At 42.1% G+C, this 16,351-nt stretch overlaps 1 protein-coding gene across 8 annotated transcripts in view; it reads left to right on the top strand.

Annotated features, from left to right (window-relative positions):
- strbp (spermatid perinuclear RNA binding protein) overlaps positions 1-16,351 on the top strand; it is a 104,054-nt gene that overhangs the window by 32,926 nt on the left and 54,777 nt on the right. For 7 of the 8 annotated variants that reach the window (XM_069183411.1, XM_069183410.1, XM_069183408.1 and 4 more), the window contains one exon: positions 6,768-6,839. The exons of the other annotated variant lie outside the window; for it this stretch is intronic. Coding sequence is in view for 5 of the 7 variants with exons in the window: in XM_069183408.1 (XP_069039509.1) it covers positions 6,768-6,839 (72 nt within the window). In the remaining 2 variants the exon portion in view is untranslated. The remainder of the gene's footprint in view (positions 1-6,767; positions 6,840-16,351) is intronic. 8 annotated transcript variants of the gene reach the window in all.

The raw sequence follows: 16,351 nt of genomic DNA on the forward strand, positions 1-16,351 counted from the left end.
TTTGAATTTAGTTACTAGTATGCAAGACGGCGAAGAGTAATTTAATGTGGGCTCAGGTGGTCAGCAGTGTGTGTCTTCTCATAGGGGGCACCTATGTGCTGTACAGCGAAGAACAGGAGTTGAGATTAGGCTTTTTTTTTTTTGGCAGATCAATACACTCGTTCGTTCCCTTTCACTGGGTCCTTGGTGAAATATTCATGGAACAATTTGAATACAGCACCTTAAAGCTTGTAAGCCGATATTCAAATCACTGGCTCCCGAATCTACTTTCCGTTCAGTTTATTTATTTATGATTTCTTTCCTGGTGTGTCTCGAGTTTCTGTTGTATCGCGCCACGCCAACTTGTGAATTAAAATCCAGTTTCCATCCCAGAATAATGCCACTCTGTGGAGTGGCAGTTGAAGGAGCTGCCCTAATGCTTAAACATGACGTGCCTATCAATGAGATCTGTCGTGGAGCACTCCCTGCCCTGGGCTTGTGGACGTTCACACCCCTGAATGCATGTGTTGGATTTCAATCGAACTTTAGCTCTAGTACATGAACGCCATGCATTCACATAATAGTCTCCGATTATCATGCACAGAGCGTAACCTGCGTTCCAGATAGCACTGGGGAATATGTGTTCTCTGACATGAGGGGGTTTATAAATTCATTCCCGAGTTCAATAACAAAGTGGAGGTGTTGACGGGGAGGGCTTTTTGAGGTGGGGCCAGACACTGTGCAGAGTATGTACTGTATGAAGTGAAGCTGCAGTTCACACATTTTTGCTCGTTGAAAACCTGGTGTCTGCCTTTTTTTAGTTTTGAATGACCGAGAACATTTTTCATTTTAAGCAGAATCAAAATGAAAGACCTTGTTAAGCGGTAGGCTACTGATTCTTCACTAATCACGCCCTCCTTGCTAGTTTGCCCACTTAAAGCACTGCGTGTATATCCGACTGAAGTTATAGAACAGTCTGATCTACGCTATATTGATTTCTTCCTTAGATGCAGTAAACCATTATATTATTTCAAGTCAAATTAGGAAGAAAAAGATTTATTACTAATTCTTGTTTATTTGTATGTTGAGTATAAAATGTTTTCTGTGTCCACGGTGTGCAGACGTGATCTGTCCCCCTGCCTTCTCTATGGGTTACCACTTCAGTGTACTAATGCACTTGTAACACAGCAAACCACAAACCAAAGGCTGTTGCTCCAGCAGCAGTATCTGTTGTGGTTGTTTACCACTGCCTGAAACGGCCGTTTGAGTGTGTGAGCCTGCAAACCATAATTAAGAAACGAGGCAGTTCAGTTTAATGAGCGTGTAATTTACGGCAGGATGCTGCTCGTGGTTTTCTGTGCGCGCAGCTCAGTTCGCACTGTTCAGCAGCTTTTCTCTCGGAGTCTTTGGATGATAACTGCCCTTAACATACGGATTGTTTTTAAAATGCTAGATCACGATCGGGACTTGGTTGAAGCTACAGCACTCGATGCTGTAGGTAAACAGTCCCTTGTACTGCATCAGTAAAGCATTGTGATTTTGACTACACACAATTCTGACAGTATGATGAATCTGTCCAAAGCAGTTGTGTGCTGTAGATTCCCAGGCCCTGGTGCTTTCTAACACGTAGAGGTTAGGCTGAGCTCTGCTTGAATCGCCAGATCTGCTTGACCTCTCCAGAAGTGATGCAGGGCTGAAGAGCAAGTTCTTTCTGCCCTGGTCAGTGTACAAACTGATCACCTCTTCCCTAATAGGAATTCTAGACATGGAAGGAAAAACACAATACCTTCATCCCCTGTAGGCACATCTTCTACAGTGGTGCGTGATCAGGGTGGTTTCATTTAGATCCAAACCAGTACATGTGAATCTGTGAGTCTTAACCGAGCTGGTGAAACGCAGGGTTGCCTCACTGTGGAAATGACTTATGCAGTAGTATTAAAAATTCATAAATTGTTTGCAGAGTTGTTTTTTTTTTCGCTGACTTTCATCGTTTGTTTTTTCCTTCTGTTCCTTTCCCCCTTTCATAACACAGCATGTCGCCAGCCCCTTAGGAACATTACAACACCAGGCCTTAATAAAGGTTTTGTGCACAGCAGAAGAGAATTTACAGATTGCAAAAATGAGCCTTTTCTGTGCTTGAGGAGAATCATGATTTCTTTAGTAGTTTTTTTTTAAGGTATTGTAATTTAAGTTTTGCAGTCAGCCCTGTATTGCATTGAGCGTTGCATGTAACACACATTACAGTCAGATTGTCTCATAAGAATAATGTATTGTTTTTGCTGCTTTTTAAAATCAGAACCCCGGTCGATCATACATTTTCCTTTAAACTCAATTGCTGCAAAACGAATTAAAGGGGGCTGTTTCTGGGAAAGTCTGCTTTTAAGTGTCTGGATTGTTCTCAGATTCAGACAATTGCTGGAAGCTTCCCCAGGTATGGAGCGGTACTGAGTTTCACTTTATCCTATCCAAATGCAGTTTGGCAGAAGAGAAAACCTCCTCACAACTCGCAAGGTTACGTGAGGAGGTTGTGAACTCAGCATGCAATACACAGGGGAAAAGAGATTTCAGTTAGGATAATGTCGATGTCTGAATGTCAGAAATCTTAGCATTTCTCCTTCATTTCAGTCACATTTTACAGTTTTGCTGTAGGAAAGTGCAAGACCTAATTTCGTTTAGTACTGCTTAAATATTTATTAAACAGCACCATCAAGTGTGTGATACTGTATCGTGATTTTGTGTGACCTTCTGTGGTGAGCCATAGTCTTCCTGTTGGCACTGAGCTCCTAAAGCCAGGGCTGCTCAGAGGCAGTAGGCTGACAAGTGTCTGGCCTGCGTGCCAGTGAAAAAACATCGGTCTTTGAAGGTATCACAAATAATTCAGCGGCACCAGCTAAAATCCGGGGAATCTACTTTCTTGATTTTACAAAGAGAATCGGCACAACTTAATTGGTCCTACAAGTATTTTGAAGCGTCCCAGCCCTTACGCGTTCAATTATTCATGCACTAAAATGCTTGCGTGGGGGTTTTTGTTCTTGTTTGATCAACGCTGAAGTGTTGCATTTGTGTCACTCAGTGTAACACTTTTAGAGTTTGGGTATAAAAGTATAGATGGATGCAATGCGAAGTGGTCTGGTGGTGTTTGCATTTGTAGCCAGCAGCCATATCACCCCGCAACTCACAACTGGCAGCCCCACTGGAGCTCAGCAGATGTGAGCCTGGTCAGTACCTGGATGGGAGACCTCCTGGGAAAAACTAAGGTTGCTGCTGGAAGTGGTGTTAGTGGGGCCAGCAGGGGGCGCTCATTCTGCGGTCTGTGTGGGTCCTAATGCCCCAATGTAGTGATGGGGACACTCTACTGTAAACAGGCGCCGTCCTACGGATGAGACTTAAAACCGAGGTCCTGACTCTCTGTGGTCATTAAAATCCCAGGGCGTTTCTCGAGAAGAGTAGGGGTGTAACCCCGGTGTCCTGGCCAAATTTCCCATTGGCCCTTACCAATCATGGCCTCCTAATAATCCCCATCTCTGAACTGGCTTCATTTCTCTGCTCTCCTCCCCACTGATGGCTGATGTGTGGTGAGCGTTCTGGCGCACTATGGCTGCCGTCGCATCATCCAGGTGGGGCTGCACACTGGTGGTGGTGGAGGGGATCCCCATTACCTGTAAAGCGCTTTGAGTGGAGTGTCAAGAAAAGCGCTATATAAGAGTAAGCAATTATTATTATTATTGCCTGCATGAGCAGTTTATTCATTACTGTAGCTATAGAAATATGTTACTATCCAAATTTGATGCCACATAAACAAATCTGTCCAAATCATACTTTTTTCTAAATATACAATGTTTAAAATAATTCACACTATGGTAGCCAGTATGTCTCTCATATTGCCTTGGGTATGGAGCAGTCTTCCTGAAGTGAAGAACAGGTTCAGACAGTTCTCAGTAGGGATTTTTAATCATTTAACCATTCCATCGTGCAAAACATCCCCTGTCATTCAAATTATGGGACGTGTGAACTTTCTTTGGTTTCAGATTGGTATCTTTTGTACCTGTTTTATAACATTAGAACATGTTATAAGTATGTTTTATACCATCTGGCTGGAAGATCAATGTGATGAAAAATGTGGTTTTCCTATTTGTTATTGTAGATCTGATCTGTTCCAGCTTATGTTGTTGTTGTTGTTGTTGTGATGCACAGTATATTTTTATGTGTTCTGTCGACTTAATGTCCTCAGTGTGTTTTTTTTAATTAACCTTCAGTTGGATAAATAAAACTACATCATATTTCCTCTTTCCTGTAATTTAGCCTTGAACACAAATCAGTACTGACAATAACACCAAACGTTGAAGGGCAAGTGAGGACTGATCAGATCTCCAAAGTAAGATACCTGTAAGAGGCTCTACAGTTCAAGTCTTTTTGCATTCTGATTTTATCTTAAATATAGATCTGGTAAATCAGGTATAATGTGAGATTTGAGAAAATGTCAGCCACAATTGAGTTGCAGTGCTTTCAAAAAATGTTTGCAGGTTTGGAAGGAAGGGAACTTGTGTGTTTTTAAAGCTAAATGCTGTGCGTTTACAAACACATATTTGTGTCACGTTGGTGTATGTCGCAAATGGTGTAGGCACTGTAGCCTGCTGTATGTGAAAATATGCAAATTGTGTTTGAAAACCAAATGGATTATTACTTTGCTTCACTACAGTTTGGAATTCTACAGATGTGAAGAGAAAACGCAAAAACTGGTTAATGTTAGTGTCATGATGGTGACATGAAACAATGTGGGATGTCACAAATAAATCCAGGTCTTCCAGATTGACCTCTGAGTTAATGGAGTTAATGATCCTTTTTGATTGAGCATAACACCTGAGATGTAAGCCTGCGTCAGGAAATATCATCATCTTTGCCAGACATCCGTAGAAGGTAAACCTTCTGTAATGAATGAAATCATTATTGCTGAATGCCGATCAGCTGTTATAGCCCTGTTAAAATGCAAAAAAAAAAGTCCAAAGACATTTCCTGCAAATCATATGCATTGCTAATTTAAGCGATAACAGATGGTATTGCAAGGTCTTTTAAAACTGCTGTGCAAGGTTGATGTTGTATACGAGAGGAAGGCTGCAAGTATCAATTTTGCATGCAAATTTCCTCATGTGCTGCAATAAACCCGTCTTTTTCTCACTGGTCTGAAGTTAACTGCATTTGTTATGTAAATCGCAAGTGGTCGCTTGGCATGCAGCTGTATTTTATAAAGTTTTATAATATCCAATTAAAGTAAAAGCGCAGAGACACAGGAGCCTTTTTTTCCAGTGTTTAGATTTTTACATGTTCCTTTTTGTACCCAAAGGTCGTTAATTGCTCCACCTCTGTGGAGAAACAGTGCCTTACTAAAACGCTGTTCAATAGCTAGTTCTGTTGAGTGCTCCTAAGGTCCACTGAAGGTTTCAGCATGCATTGGAATTAATTTGTTGTTCTCATTCAAAAGGTAAAGAATGATATGAACAAACCCTTTTGTAAGTCCAGTTTAGAATCAAGAGGTTGCATCTTAACTGATTTTGTTGGGTGGAACTGGGGTCTCTTGAATACTGCGTTTTTAGAAGTATGTAGGTGTGCATACTTAAACACACACAGATGCACATTATTAATCATGTTTCACGACTATGGTGAATTCAAATGATTTTGGCTTCCTCGGGCTGGGCACAAGGCTGGATGCTGGTGGTCCTTTCCAGAGAGAGCACTGGAAGCATGGTGCAGTTCAAACAGTAATGTGGGGGCACTTAAGCCTGCATGCAGTCCAGTATGCAGAGAGCTCTCACTCATCACTGATCTGGGTCTTTGGGGTCTGGATGCTCTGAGCAGCGCTCGCAAAGCAAGGAGAATAGGCTCGGTTTTATAAAGTGGAAAATGTCACAAATACGAAGGCTCAAGCAGCTTGTTTCAGCCCTTTGGGCACTGAAGCTTGGTGTGCAAAATAAAACAAAAACGGCATGGTGCCAACAGTTCAGTGTGTTCAACTGTCTGAAAGAGATCTTGGTGATACTGCACTAGGAAGAGGAAGTGTCATTATCAATGGTTACTGTGTGTTTTTTTGTAAACGGATATTAAACTGCAGTGTAATAAGACTGTGATGTGATGTGATGTTCCTGTACCCATTCCTATTTACCTGTTCATCTGAACATCACTTCGGGGGAAAAATACAGCTTAGTCCATCGATTGCAGCCATTATCTTGAGAGAGGGTGTGGATGATGTCGTACATGAAGCACAATTATCAACACCTTGATTAGGGAGTGTGAATTATCACAGCTGGCTCTGGGGGCTTGGTCAGTGGGGTTAATAACATGACATGGTGTGACCTCTTCCCCACGTGTCTCTTCTCTGTAGCATGTTACATGTTATTTATGTTATTACATGTTATTGCTATTGTGTTACTGTCTATTGTCTTATCTTCTGTCCTATTTATATACTGCACCTGAGTGACTAATGAGAAACACTTTTCATTATACTATGCACCTGTGTAAGTTTAATGACAATAAAGTTGAATTGAATGCATCTTAAGCCTTTGTGTATTTGCTTAAATCTTGGTTTCCCCAGTGCAAAGTGAGTCCTTTCACACATTCTTCCACTGTGGCACCTGTGTTTTTTTTTAAATAGGCTGCTTCTGTAAAATTGTATGTAGCAATCGGACAAGCAAGATGAGCCAGATGGGTTTATCTTGTTTTTAATCTTTCTGTTGTTTTGTGATGGGCTCTTTTGCTCTGCCGGTGGATTCACAGTTTCTTTTTCTTCTCGGCAGTCTCGCAGAGCTGAGTGGCTTGGCGATTCGGTCCCTACCGGAGAAGCTTCCAAGCAGGTGTCTGCAGTCAAGGTAGGAGCCGGCGGCTTTGTCCTCTGTTGAAAGAGGCGGGAACTACACCAAGAATGCAGAAAGGATGGGAAAAAGCTATTTTGAATCATGCGAGATTGCAATACTGCAGTACTTTCCAAGATGCGGTCCTGTGTGTTAATACTTTTTGTGTAGTCACATCATGTCATCCATTCTTGAAGAATACAATATCTTTACAGTGCGAAGCCTGATTGTGTTCTCCTTCGAAACTCACTTTGCTTGGTCCTCGTGTTCTGAGAACTGTTGATGGCTTGTTGAACTTAGTTCAGACCTGGTACAGGTATTGTGGACAAACAGAGTCACGTCTTAGATGCCATATCGAAATCGTGTAACGGGTTGCAATATGGGGAACTCAAGAGAGAATTCTGTGGGAACACAGGATGAGAAGCCTTTTTTTTTTGCACAACATAATGTGAATTTCGTGTGTCATTGAGTTGTTTGTTAAATAGAAGGCCTTTGAACAGAAGACCCCCAGCATGCGTGGAGGTCCCCTGAGGAAAAAGATGTGCTTGTCTAATGATGGCTGTCAATATGGGTCATTAATACAGTTTGTTCTTGTGTTTCTTTGGGGAATGGTTTATCTACAGGCCTGCCTAATAATAGGAAGCTGCTCATTTCGGGCAGGGGTCAAGGCACCTGGGAGCCTATCTTGGAAGCTTGGCTCAAACAGTGGGGTGATGTCATGGACTGGACACTGTAAAGGAGTAGTAGAGCAGGGTAAAGCTATTGGGGAGTTGCCCAATTCTGTCGGAGACCTTACTATGCAGAGGGAGAGAAGCAATAATGAAACTGTCCCATGTGTACACGCCTACAGAGGGACGACTTCGAGATACCAAATAATGTAGTCGGCATGCAGGCCAGAAGACCAAATCTTAAAATTAAGTTTTTATTCTTAACTGGGTCAGTGCCTCAGAAAACCCCCATAACATTTGCTTTCATGCCGAGGTCGTTGTCAGTTATTTGCATTATGCAGCGATGAGAGCCTAATATTTCTGTGCCGAGAAATTTGACAAGGTGCGAGAGACTCATGAAGTTCTTAACGCAGAACGTCAGACCTCATTGCAAAGGCTGAAATGCATTTCGCTGCTCCTGCTCCCAGATATTGATCTGTGCTATGAGATCTTGCGTTTATTGGTGCACAGCTTGTCAATTGTATTTAAAGCGAACACAGTAATACTAATGTGATGACAACGCAGCTGCCTACATCTAGGAGCTCTGATGCATTTCATTGATTATCTGCTGAAGAGGACCGAGCACAAATGCAGACTCTAGCGATATTACCATAGCCTTTCCACTAATTACGGGAAAGACACAGTTTTGTACTTCTAATAGCTTCTAGGAACAACAAGGAGAAAAATCACTGTACTAATACATTCAGCTTTGTAGCACTTCCATTAATGTATTATCAAATTCCTTAATCCTTCATAAAAGGGTTTTACTTTTTAAGCTGATGTTTCATAACAGAAACAGCTGTGTTGCTCACGTAGAATGTGACTGCACAAGAAGACGTCAAAATATTGTGATCTCCTGACAGTTGTGCTTGAGTCTCTAAACAACCAAGTTCACTATAGCACTGTCTGGGATCATCGGAGTATTTGCACAAACAGCAGCTAATGCTGTGTGCTTACTCTGTGCTGTTGCACATGAATGGTATATTATGTGCATATGAATGATAGTCTCTGTAAACAAGCAGTCGTACAAACACATAGCACTTCTGTAGCCATGCCATAAGTCAAAACCTTTTCTTTTTCCTGTATTTATTAAAGGGGAACCACAGCACTATTTTTATATTTCTGGGTTTAAAAGAACCAGCATTGACGAGTGCGTTTCAAACCCCAATAAAAGTAAAAGGTACACAGTAACTTGTAAAACCTTCACTTTACATCGCAAAATAGGAAAAAAAAGTTTCCAGGTATGTGCAGCTCCATTTTCTGTGATTCGGAATGAGGCAACAAAACATTAGATGAGGCAAAGCAGCTCGTGAATACATCTCTTTTAACCCAATAGAAATATTGCTCTCGACAGTTTTGCCTACAAATACAACTTGTTAACTCTGCTTGCAGATCATGTTTCTGCAGTGAAATGTCTGCTTCACAACCTGTACTTATTCATAGGTACATCTTATTACATTAATTATTGCAGTGACTAGTGAGCAGGAAGGGCAGCTTCATGTCACAATTCCTCAAAACAACAACATGGCAATATACAGTGCTTTCACTAAGTAAAAATGCTGTGCTTTATTCAAAATCTGTAAAAATGTTCTATACGTCAATAAATGTATTTTGTTACTGAGAATTAATAACTGGTCTAAGAAATTGGGACTGCAATTTACAGAGCAGGAGTGGGATTGTAAAGAGGGATAGAAGGTGTTGCGTAGTACTGCAGACGATGTCAGGGCTGAATCTACTAAGCTGTGAGCTACTGTAATTTCTGTGCAAATAGTGCTGAAAATGATTGAGTGGAATGTGCCTGGAGAAGAGCACTCATACAGAAAGGAAGAGGGTTTAGGCAAAAGGGTTTAGGAGTAACACAAAGCATCTTGTGTTAGTCCAGAGGAGGAGATGTTTCCTCTTCTACAGTACCACAGAGTTACTCACACTGCGCATGAGTGACCACAGTACCATTTTCTAATTTTATTCAAGTAAAGCTGCTGATTTTCCGTTGGCGTGTGTGTGTTTTCTCCAAAGTGGAAAAACGATTGGCTACAAAACCAGGAAGTATCGGTAGAATAGGGAGTGTATTCTGGGGATCTGGGCATCTGGGCAGTGCATGTTATTAGCCTGATCACTTCAGCTCTGAGATCTCCTTTCTTTTGTAGCTAAAAAGTAAATTAACAAAATTAACACATCCAGCACTCTGTGTTCTAGGAAACGCGTTTCCAGCACAAATGTTGAATTGATATAGCCATTAATTATTTTAATGTCCTTTTAAAATTAAGAACACTATATCATCATCTTAATTTTTTATACTTACATGGCACTTTTCTGGATACTCTACTCAAAGCACTGTACAGCTAATGAGACTCCTTGAACTGCCACTAATGTGTAGCTGCCACCTGAATGATGGGTGAATGATGATGAAAAATGCACCATTGTGTACTGATCTCTGAAGAGCGTCAACATGGCTTTTCTTTTGATATTTTGCCTTCATCCTTCTTTTGAACCACAGTGGACTGCTCTGTCCATCATTGGTTGAAACCTGTCTTAGTTTTTAGTCTGGTTTGGAAAACCCATTTCAGAGTTGTATTGACTTCTCTGTGTTTAGTCTTTTTAATAGGTTTATGAGAACGGGGATTGCAAATGAGAGGAGTTAGCCCCTCTAGGCTGTTTGGTGCAGTAGTTAGTAAATAATTGATCTTAGGATCTCATCCAGCCATTTTTTTTTTCAAAAAAGGGTATCTGCTTTAACCACATGAGAGGTAGCTTGTATTCACATTACCTTTTGGTTGATCTAAGAGACTTAGTGATGTATTAACTTAATGTTCCCTGTGTAAAGCAGAAGATGGGCTAGCAGTTATTGTTGCCAGTTGACAGATATGAAATGGATATTATTGAATGTAGCACATGGCCATACTGAATATTTTTAAAGCAGTCTTCATAAGGCTTCTATTTGTGTATTTTGAGAAGCTGATAGTGTAATTCATGTCCTTCTCAAAGGGCCCACGATGCTTTGTATGGAAAACCGATTAGCTGTCATACAGACACTAGACCTAAATAAACAGATGTCTTGCCCTGCAATATACACCTGCGCTGTGCTGTGCATGGAACAGACAGAATCAGCATGACGTTAACATTGGCACCTTGTAGGATATTAAAAAGGAACGCCATGCACATTTAAACTCGGCTGAATCTCTTCATTTTGGAACAGGGTGTCTAGAAACAAGTATTCTAAATTCTGAAACCTTGCCAGATTGAACTTGATGGATTAATTCAACAACAATGAAACTAGTAGCAGAATGTAGAAGCAGAAATTCGAGAATACATTTAGGACTAAGAGCCTTCTTTACACAACAGGTGGTGTCTGAATGGAACTGCCCCTCCATGCAATTGGAAACCATTACCTCCAGTAACTGGTTTCACGAGATCCTTATGCCTATATGCTATTAGAAGCCAAACAAGTCCATTACCTTCCTCTTGATCATGTGTTTTGATATTTGGACGTTTGGACAATGTGGGCTGCCTAAGATGCTTTTCTGAAAGCAGAATAAGGATAGAAAGTGCTCACTGGGGTTCATCTCCATTTCCAGGGCATTGCAGAGTTTGGGGATTTGGGAAGCACGGAGATCAGCGAAATCACACGGCCACGAATCTAGGAAGCACAGGTCTCTTATACTGTGTATACTGTAAATATGTTTGTTATGCTTTCTTGATGCTCACGAAGGCAAAGGTATATTAGAGAAAAATCATCCCTAAATTCAGAAATCTAGTCCCAGAGTTCCCACACCTGCCAGAATCACAACAGGTCTTAATCCTACTGGGAGAGGCAGGAGGGAACTCAGTTGAACTGGCAGCCCAGTATGTGATCTCCTGTCACAGCCTGAGGAACAGTGAGTCTGTCTCCCAATAATGCTCAATATGTTTACAGTATATGTAAATATTCTATGATATGTCTTTGTTGCAGATGTCTGTAGATTTTTTTGTTGTTGTTTTGTTCCATGTGAATTTTTATTTGCTTTGGCAACACTGATTATACCCATCGGCCATGCTAATAAAGCACCTTGTATGGAATTGAAAAATATGTCTCAGTTCTGTGGCACCCCGAGAGTGCTCACAATCACTCGAACTTGTGATGAGGGAAGAAACGTGCTGGGATTGAGCTGTGCAGTTCACTAGTTTTCACCAGGGCTGGTCAGAGGAAGGATCCAGGAGAGCTCTGCTCTTGAGGGGGGATTCCTAATTTGTCTAGTGACATTTCAGAACTGTATTTGCATTGATGGATTTGACTTGGAATACTTATGACTAATCCTTAAATGTTTTGATCCGTTTTTTTTTCTGCATTATATTTAACTGTCATACTACCTGAAAACCTGAAGTGTGTTAATTGCAGGATGTCTTGGCAGAGAAGAACTTCAAGTCATCTTGATTTCCTGACACATCCTTAGTGTGAAATTGGGAAATAACAGTGCAGTTAAGATACTCTGAACTTGGAGCGAAGTAGAAAAAGAACGTCAATTAAATGCTGCTCACCATGAGAAATGTCTCCTTAACTCATTTTTATTCACCGACTTGAGGACACATTTTCTGGAGCTGGGAAGAAGGCTGCTCGACGGCCACAGACTGCTTTTTTGTTTTGATTTATTTTAAATAACATACAAACGATTGATTTTTCTAAATAGAGATAGGAGCTTCTTTATTTTTTGTAAGACTTTGAATTCATGGAAGCTTTAATTTCTTCATTGTTTTCCTCATCTCTGCGCGTCTGCAAAACCTGATGAGGTTTAAAACTCCAGTAGACTGACCAAAGAAATGAACCTCCTAGCTTTGTTTTTTTCAGTGAAATAACTTCTTTCCCAGTCTGTTTTAAATTCTTCAGCGTGGCGGTTTTGTTTCACACCACCCTGCTTTTACGAGTTGAAGGTGTTGGATGTTCCCCCTTCACTTTGAATCACCGTTTGGAAATCGGAGTTATGTGGAGCAAATATTTGGGGGTCTGTTGAATATACTGTGGATGCCACAGTAACACAGTGGTTAGCATTGTTGTCTCATATCTCTGGGGCCCCGGGGTGCTGTCAGCATGGGTTCTGTACACTCTCCCCATCTTTCTGTGGGTTTCCTCCTCCACGGTTCCCACCCATAGCCCAAAGACATACTGGAAGGTTAATTGGCTTCTGGAAAAACTGGCCCTGGTGTGAGTATGTCCTCTGTCTCTCTGTCCTGTGATACGCTGTTATCCCATCTAGGGTGTATTCTGCCTTGTGCCCTTTGCTTGCCAAAGGCTCAGGCTCTGAATTGCAAGAGGTTAGAAGATGGATGAATGTATTTTGGTTTTTATCTGTCCACGGGGCAGCTGAACACACGCTCAGTAGGCTGGTCTTGCACAGCTTTGGGTTTTCTATACTGGAGAATTTTCAGAAGTTGTAGGGATAATTTGACTTTGTGGCTTATGTTTTTCACTCTTTTCCCTCCTTAAATAGCTAAAGCCTCAATCTGTTTTTCAGCCTTTCCATAAGCACTTATGTGTTTTGGGGCACTATTTCTTTTTCTTTTATGGCATCTTTGCTTATGGAAACATCTCTCTGCAGATATCCTATGTCATGATGCTAATGAGGTTATGGATTGATTGACTTTGGTCAGGTTAAAGGATATGTATTGTAAATATGCCAACATTTCACGGGATGAAATTCATGCAGCTGTTTGGAATCTGATGCCATGCCATGAGATATAAGTGTAGTGTATTAAGTGAAGCAACTTTATAGTTAGTGTAATGCAACTATAGAGTAGCTCTAAGTTAGCTTAAGCTATCTTTCTAAATGAGTACCAAGAAATCAATTACTGTAGGACTCGTTTTCCCCAGAGGCTGTTTTTTTTTAAGAAACAAGCAATAAAATGAGAGGTGTAAATCTACACCGTAAGACTCAGAAATTGGAGCACAAACCATGTGAGATTAACAAAAGGGATGGTCAACTCTGGCCCTCAAGGACCGGGGTCCTGCATGTTTTATAGTGCCTTTTCAATCAGCATCTGATTGCCACCTCAACAAAAAAGGTTATCTGACTTCTGAACCAAATGATTAGCAAGGCAGCTGAATGTTTTGACCTGGTGTGGTGGAATCGTCTCCCTCATTCCCCTAGGTCACGTTCGTACATTCCACGTTGCCTCAGGCAGGGTCCCAAAACACGTCCTTAACGGGGAGAAAGAGTCACTTGATTACGTGTGTGGACCTGAGCACCGTTCTCAGATTAATCACTAGCTCCTTCTGGATCACGATAGCTCAGTTATTTTAAGAGTTGTTCAAAATAGCCTAATGCTGTGGGATTTAAGAATTGCTGCTAAAATGCAGAAGAGGCTTAAAAAGTTGATGTCTTTGTACTCCATACTCCTTACAGCTCAGCGAACAGTCATGGTCTTTTCAGTCAAACACTATTGTATGGCGTGAGCATGGGGGCGCAGTCCAAAGATGGGATTGTCTTTTACCCTCTTTTTCCCTGCAGCCAGACAGCCAGCGCTCCCAGAGGTGTTCCTGGGTTCTGTAGGGCGACAGTGATTTAAGTCCTAAACAGAACGCCGCTTGACCCCCCCCTCAGAACGCAAAGAGAGGGGAGACAGGGCTGTGGTCATTGTGCCTCTGCTGAGAGTGTGTGGCTGTGGTCCCCAGCTGCATTGTAGACCCCGTCTGGGGTCTGTGAAAAACTGCAGCATCTTGGCAGCCAAAGTCAACTGTCGGAATATACTGCCGTCTCTCTGAAAGGAGGCTGCTCTTCTTTTTAACTCCTTTTCTCACGTCAGTCTCATGGGAAACCTCCCGTCAACAGCGAGACTTCCAGAACATATTTACGGCAAGCATTTCCGGAGGTCTGCAACATCCCGGATTAGCCCAGGGCTGAATCCGTGCGCCTCGTGTGAGGTAGCCGTCGCCCGGGTGGGTGCGAGGGCGACGCGGAGAATGCATCTCTCTCCGGAGCGTCTGACTTGCGAGAAGTCTTGCTTTAAAATGTACGAGAAGGCAGATGCAGTAGGGAGCCACTGAAACATCAAAGGCCGGCTCTTGGCTTAGCATGAACAACTCGCCTTTTCATTGCCAGCCCCTGGTGGGGCGTCTGGGTGTGTATCTGTGATAGAAATACTGGTGGAACAATGAGCAACATGGTTTAATCAACATGTTTTCCCTCTGGGTATTCCCATGACTTTCAAATCTGGAGCGACTACACATGAATTGAGTAGTCCTTGTCGTTGAATTGGCAATTCAGCCTTCTAATCATGACTTCTGATCACTGTGCTGAAATACATTTAATGCTTCAAGCAGTATGTACTTCTTTACAGAAAGGGTGGCGTGGAACGTGATACCCAGCTGTGTTGCCTGTACTCTGGCTTCTTTCAAGAAGTAGCTGGACAAGGGCCTTAAATCATTTAGCTTCCTATCAGACGGGCTACTTGGCTTGATTATTATATCTGTCAGCAGGCAAATTTAAAATTATGGAAATTAATTTCCAGGGAAGCACAGAATCCAGCATTTCAGACTTGAGATTATTCTTGGATTCACACTGATTGTATGTATACCTATAGCAAAATTGACACTGAATCATCTGGGCTTTAATGCATACCACATTGTCTTTTTTTTAGGGGAAATGTTCCTAAATCTAATTTGGAAATAACTTTCTGACTTGAGTCACTGTCTCAAAATATGTGGAAAGGTTTTCTAAAGCCCTTGGGGAAAATCCGTAGATTAAGGATCATGTGTTTGCCTTGAGTGTGCGCTTCGTTTCAAGAGGTGCCTGTTGAAAATACTTGTTGAGCAGATGCTTGTTTGTGTAAGAGCAGGAATACAGAGCAGCTGGGAGGAAAGGCCTGAAAACTCCCTCACTGATTATCCAAGAGAATCCCCAGCCCTCGTTTTCCAGCCCGAGCCCTGCTTAGAAGAGGAGAGCATACCAACAGGAGCATTTTACTTCCAGATGAGTGTCGCTTCTTTAGTTTGGTCAAGATAGCAGCAGGGCAAGAAAGCACCTGCTTTAGCAGATCAAGTAAACCATTGCTTTGTCCTTTTATCAATAGGTTAAGCTGCGTAATTGTTTCAAGACGAGCATCGGTGATACTCGGCGAGCAAAATGACTTCCTCAGGATGAATGATTCTATTGAGGTTGTGTTTTTCCTCCCGTTATTCAGGAATCTCCCAGCTGCCCTGCCCCTGGGTGTCCCTTTAATGCTTCACTAATGACTGGAACTTATGCCGTCTTCTAAGGACACGGAGACCGTCCTGCCATTTTGCTTCCTGATGTGTGAAATTGGGAAGGCGGACAATGCACCTAATTAGATTGAGGGAAGCAACGTGATTTGGGAAGCTGCACGGATCAAGAATCGCGTGTGCTATGGGTGTCTGGGAACGAGCTGCCTGGCCAGGCTGTCGAAGCCGGTATCCTGGCTCCAAGAAATGGCCGAGTTAAAATCCTCAGATCAGTTCGCTTCCCGCGCTGAAATGAACTGAGTGGGCCAAATGAGTCTCCGCGCGTGTTCGGATGTAACCTGGCCCGTCTGCTAACTGGGGTCGTATGGGCGTTTAAGCCGTCAGCCTCCGCAGAGGTATGAATGCTGTACAGTTTGCGGAGTATCAGGTGTCTGCGAGGCCCATCTTTTTTTTTATCTGAACCCCTAGCTGGATAGTGGTGAGTTTTCATCATTTTGGGAAGAATTGTAAAACCAAACACTAGATCAAGTGGTTTCTCTCGCTTCTGTGGCACTTGAAGCCAATAATTGGGCTTCTTTCCAGAAATGCACGATGGGATCCTCGTTAGTTTGTTAGTTAACTCTTGTTGGTAGTTACTAGCTCCCAAGTGGGCT

Source organism: Lepisosteus oculatus, chromosome 24, assembly GCF_040954835.1.
Source record: "Lepisosteus oculatus isolate fLepOcu1 chromosome 24, fLepOcu1.hap2, whole genome shotgun sequence".
In the NCBI taxonomy this organism is placed as follows: Eukaryota; Metazoa; Chordata; class Actinopteri; order Semionotiformes; family Lepisosteidae; genus Lepisosteus; species Lepisosteus oculatus.